A 6,000-nucleotide genomic window follows, 5' to 3' on the forward strand; every position below is an offset into this window, starting at 1 on the left:
CAACGACAAACCTAGACATCATCTTAAAAAGTAGAGACATCACCTTGCCAACAAAGGTCCGTATAGTAAAAGCTATGGTTTTCCCAGTAGTGATGTATGGAAGTGAGAGCTGGACCATAAAGAAGGCTGATCACCGAAGAATTGGTGCTTTTGAATTATGGTGCTGGAGGAGACTCTTGAGAGTCCCATGGACTGCAAGAAGATCAAACCTATACATTCTGAAGGAAATCAGCCCTGAGTGCTCACTGGAAGGACAGATCGTGAAGCTGAGACTCCAGTACTTTGGCCACCTCATGAGAAGAGAAGACTCCCTGCAAAAGACCCTGATGTTGGGAAACATGGAGGGCACAAGGAGAAGGGGACGACAGAGGATGAGATGGTTGGATGGTGTTCTTGAAGCTACCAGCATGAGTTTGATCAAACTGCGGGAGGCAGTGGAGGACAGAAGTGCCTGGCGTGCTCTGGTCCATGGGGTCATGAAGAGTCGGACACGACTAAACGACTAAACAACAACAACAACAGCATTTTTAGGGGGGGAAATCCTTTGAACAAATGGCATATACATTGGCTAAATGAATAAATATTTGTTGCCCTCCTTTGAGCTGACCATAAGTTCTACCCTTTTCTCTTGAGATAGACTCTGCACACCCTTCAGCTGGTTTGGATGTTAATGCCAACTGGAGCATATGGGAATTGTAGTTCAAAACATCTGGAGGGCACTAGGCTGAGAAAGGCTGTTCTGGACTCCTAAGAGCTGTACCTCAATTTTCACCATCCCACCCTTATAATGCAATTGTGAAAAACACAGAGCCTCCACCAGGAAAAAGATGGCAATATTTATTTCCACCTCCCTTTTCTTATCCTAAATGCTTGGGGCAGAAATTGCAGGTTAAGTCATATAGAATGTTGTAGATGTAACCAACGAGAGACAGAGATAGCTTTTCCTTATGCTGCATCCAAGAACTGGGCAAATTCCAAGTATGGATTTAATGGCTAACTTGTTAACTCTGGCCAAATTGTTCTTTATCCAAATAGCTTAAAAATGTTAATGTGCTTTTCTCACTTAGGGCAGTGAATTGGTTGAACAAACTGTGAGAAACAGATGAAGTTGACAAGTTAACTATGCTGATTTTAATTAGGGAATGCATTGAGGATACAGGTGTGCTTATATATTCAATAATAGTATCCTCTTTCTGAATTACTGGAATGATAATCGAAAAGGAATTTGGTGTGATTTAGAATTTCTCAAAGATTATATATTGCAGGTGTAATTCAAGAGTAAATCCTTGCTTTTAATTTTTGTTGTGCAAGTGAAATAAGCTAACTACCCATTACTGTATTTAATCCCAAATAGTGGTGGAAATAATTTTTAAAATCTAGTATTCTTTCAAATGATGCCTGGGCTCAAATTAGGGTGCCTCTCAGGAGAAGGGAGTTCTATCATTGTGAAACAATCACCAAAATGACCTATACAATGGTGTGCGGTCAGTGAACCAGGAGGACTAGGCCAGTCCCCTAAATGTTTCCCTGGCACCTTGTTCCCAAAGCCTCAGAAGCTCTTGCCCAGCTTGGGAAGGAGGTGCGATGCTCACATACACAACTTTGTGACATCATGCACACATCCTCCCACAATCATCCTCACAAGCTGGTACCTCTGGCCCTAACTGTTCTGCTATGAAAAATTTCACCGCATAGGCTCAGGTTGTATATATGTGTAAATAAACCATATATCATATAGACACCACAGTCACCACTGTGCCTCATTTCCAAAAGGAAACACAAGCGCCTGGGACCCCTGGAATCTCACACTTGCTTGGAGATTTGTGTGGCATGCATATCAATAAGGAATCAATACATGACATCTTAGAAATGTAGAGGCAATTGTCCTTGTTTAAGTGTGTTGGGCCCTGTATATTTTGGTCATAAAGAGGCCTGATTCTCACTTTAAGATACATGTGGGAAATCCTACACTCACATAGAGGAAGCAGGCTATATTTCAGCTCGTCACTCTTGCCTGATCTTTCCAATCCACAATAATCTTTCCATGGCTCATATGTGAATAACATTAAACAGCTAGTCATTATTATTGTTATTATCTTGCAGATGAAATTTGGGGAAGCAGAAGATCGAGACTCAGAAGAGCTTTTTGCCTGGATTTCAACTTTTATCAGTGATTTCAGAAGAGTCTCAGCCGAGATGATACCATGAGTGCAGTCACTGATTCGGCAAAACTGAACAGTGTTGCCTTGAGGGTGTCGGCAGAAATCGGATGATTTGTGGGGTTATTGTTTTAGTCATTTGTACATCAATGAATTTCTGCTTGAATGTAACTTTCTTAATGACCTTGCAGACCCTGTGCTGAAAAACCACTGCTGCCAGGAAGGCCCAAATGGGATTTACAATAGTTCTTCCAGCTAGAGGTAAAGTAAGGAGAACAGGACAGTTGATTTGTTATCAGGCCTGAACCAGTCTCTGAATGTAAGCCAAGAACTTCCTAACTTTGTGAAAGACCATGGACTATATGTGATTTGCCACTTTCTCCAATGTGCTGCCCTTCAGATGTTCTGGAGCTGTAGTCCAAAAACATCTAGAAGGCATCAGCTTGACAGAGTTTTTTTCAGACACAGAAGAACAGCGATGTTCTACTGTAGCCCTTTATGGGCCACCTTTGGTATGAATTATAGAAATCTATCACTTTGCCCTTATTGTATGTGGATATCAGAGCAGTGCTTTCTACTGACCTCAGGTATCCTGAACTAGAGAAAACAGTATCCACGTGTACAGGTGCCCTCAGTGCTGGCCCTGGACCAAAGCGTGCCCCAGGTGAGGAGCATCCTCAGTGGCCCTCTACTGAATACCATTTTTCTGACTGCATTCATAGCACAGTTGATTAATGCATAGATTGGATGCATGGCTTGTCCCCGTCATCCTATCCCTGATCACACAGATCACTTCAATGCAAGCTGATTCCACTGAATGGGCAACTGTTGTTTTAAAATGTGCCCATAATAAAAATAAACAATGCTGCAATGCTGATCACAAAAGTAAGTATTGTCATCTTTTCAAATGAAGAAAAATTGGTTGAATTACTGTTGTTTTAGCTATTGAGTTCCACCCTCAAGCCTAGCATCCTACGTCAGGGGTGGAGAAACGTAGTCCTGGGGAGCAGGAAGATTTTGTGGCAACGCCTACTGGGAAGAGTTGCTGTGCTCACTAAGCCTGAGTTCTTTTGTTCCTTGGAATAAAGAGTTCACTTCACTGACATGTGAGTTATTGCTGACCAGCTCCCGGCTCCCACCTTGACATCAAGGTGGGTATTTACAGCATAACCAGGATCCTTGCTCCTGTTTTGCTGAATACAGGCACTATTAGCACTCATGTCCAGGTCTAGGGCTCAAGACTTCCTCAAATCTCACTTGCAGCCATCAGCATTTGACTGCCAACATACAGCAGCAGTCAATGTGTGATAGATGTGCAATACATTTCTCATATCAGGCCAACTTAAAATTCACAAATACATAACAGTGAATTCCAAACTACAGTGGTACCTTAATTTGTTCTGGAGGTCCGTTCTTAACCTGAAACTGTTCTTAACCTGAAGCACCACTTTAGCTAATGGGGCCTCCTGCTGCCACCGCACCGCAAGAGCACGATTTCTGTGCTCATCCTGAAACAAAGTTGTTAACCTGAAGCACTATTTCTGGGTTAGCGAAGTCTGTAACCTGAAGCGTATGTAACCTGAAGCCTATGTAACCTGAGGTACCACTGTATGGCATTGCATTTCAGGTTTGTTGTTTGCTTAGTCATCCCATGCCTGTAATGGAAATCAATCCAGTGAATGTGATTGGTTGCTGTTGCTTTCTGTCTGCAAACAGTATGTAACTGATGACCTTTCTTTGTCCATTGGCATTGCGTTTCCTTTGCACTGAAATGAATGGAGCGGAAAAATGCAACAAGGTCACTTATGCACTTAATCATGTAGGTTACATAAATTCAAACCAGTAGGCAGTGAGATGAATAGCATAGTTTTGTGTGGAAGGCGAATTGCAGTGGAACAGTCACAGTGTCACATGCTATGGATCCAGGGTGGAACAGAAAAAAAGCTTGGAGTGGAATGCCCATCCTGGGCTTCCATTTAAGAGTAAGTATCTGGATGAGGGCATGGCTGGTTGGAAGGAAGAAACCTTGAAGAGGAGCACCTTGAAACTAAAGATACATTGCAATGTCTCATTGTCGGTTCCGATTGCATGATATTGCCCTACCTTTTTAAATTAAAAAAAGAGAGAGAGGCTAATACCAGTTTTAGCGTAGTTCACTTTCGGAGTGATTCAATATACTAGTATTGTGTTGATGGAAGGGGCAAAATGTTAGGAACAGAGGCAAAAGTTACAAAAGCAATTAGTTTCACAGAATCGTCACAATGCATTTTACAGCTAACTAACTTGTCTCTCTAAAGAAATTTGCACTTCCCCCAAATATTCACCAGTTTGAGTGTTGGTTTTAATAATCACACAATAAATGGAAGGTTGGCAAATTGCCTGTGAGATCAGGGGGAGGGGGCATAGGACTTGCAAATGAACAGAGAAAATTATTTTTATCGTGTGAGTGGAAAAGGGTGTTACATGTGCTATTTATAGAGACTGGGAAAGGATAACTGAGAAATGTTGTTCTGCCTTGTCTTTCTACTCTGCTCCTGAAATAGGAAGAATGAACCTCAGCCGAACAATGGGGCAGCTGCTAACCCTTAGATGTTCATGCAAGAACATTGATTTGGTGCCTATTGGGATGGTTGGAAATGGAGACTGCAATCTTCATATTACCATCCCAAACCCCCAAAACATAGAAATTCAGCAGGTGCCTTTTGTTTCAACTTTTAAACCCCTTCTGAAAAACTGTCTATTCTATCAGGTAATTAAGAATGCATCTTTTCATAATATCTGATTTCCAATTTTGACTTTCTTACATGGTTTTTATTGTGAGGTTTTATGTGTAGCTGTCATGAACCTCTTTGATATACACTGTGATAGATGGACCAATGGACTGACTGAGCCCTACTCTTTGGAGAAGTTCACAGAACATTTCCAAGATAGTATGAGGCAAGCTTGGGAGAGGTTTTATTTTTTTCAATAGATAGATAGATAGATAGATAGATAGATAGATAGATAGATAGATAGATAGATAAATAAATGTATTGAGAAAGTGGTAGGTTTATAGTTTGATGGAATCCAATAATACTATTCTGTCTAGCCAATCACCTACCATGTATTCTCAACTTTTCATACTTTTGCATTAGAATACAAGATTTACTTGAAACAATCTGGTGGTTTTTTTCCTACTAGGAAGGGTTGGTCATACCTGGATTGTTAAACCGCACTGCCATATCCTTCAACATTCCTCAGATGAAAATAGGAGTATTTCTCACTTTGCCCCACAACTGGTCCTCCTCCACCCCCCATTTTTGTGTGTGTCCATGCCCCCCCCATAGAGAATTTCCTATCAGAAGAAAGTTGAGTGTCACCACTGCTACACCCTGGGACCAAGCACACATACCCTCCCCTGCCCTGAGAAAACTCCTTAATCCCAATTTTATTCTTTGGTAGATTTACAAAAAGAAAAGCACACACCAATAAATAAATTTTAGAAAGGGGGAAAATTATATGTGGATGCACAAAGCATTTTTTTAAAATAAAAAAAGACTCCTTGTGCCCTGCTCCCCCTTTCTTCCCACCCAGGGTGGCCTTGCCCAGAGCCGTCTTTCTATTGGGCTAACTGGCACGTTGCACCAGGGCGCTGGCCTCTCAGGGGCACCCCAGAGAGTGGGAGAGCTGTGTGGCTTTGCCAGTGGCTTCCCCTTTCCCTGCACGCCCGCCAGCCATATGGTTGATGGGGCACAGCTGGAGGAGAGTAATCCCTGCAGAGGCTTAGGATGGAAGCTGCGCCCCCCCCAACTATATAGTTGGCGGGTGTGAAGCTTGCCTCCCAAGCCTTCGCGGGAGGAAA

At 42.3% G+C, this 6,000-nt stretch overlaps 1 protein-coding gene across 3 annotated transcripts in view; it reads left to right on the top strand.

Moving 5' to 3' along the window:
• The window catches only part of LOC309372831, a 90,346-nt gene extending 87,302 nt beyond the window's left edge, over window positions 1-3,044 (top strand). For 2 of the 3 annotated variants that reach the window (XM_081916814.1, XM_081916816.1), the window contains one exon: window positions 2,104-3,044. In XM_081916814.1, coding sequence (XP_081772940.1) covers window positions 2,104-2,208 — 105 coding nt within the window. In that variant the 3' untranslated portion in view covers window positions 2,209-3,044. Of the gene's footprint in view, window positions 1-1,067; window positions 1,160-2,103 lie in introns of all 3 variants that reach the window. The other variant, XM_081916815.1, reaches the window with a different exon arrangement.
• The last annotated feature ends 2,956 nt before the right edge of the window (window positions 3,045-6,000 follow it).

The sequence above is a fragment of the Podarcis melisellensis genome (genome assembly GCF_964234715.1).
Source record: "Podarcis melisellensis genome assembly, chromosome: 6".
Classification (NCBI taxonomy): Eukaryota; Metazoa; Chordata; class Lepidosauria; order Squamata; family Lacertidae; genus Podarcis; species Podarcis melisellensis.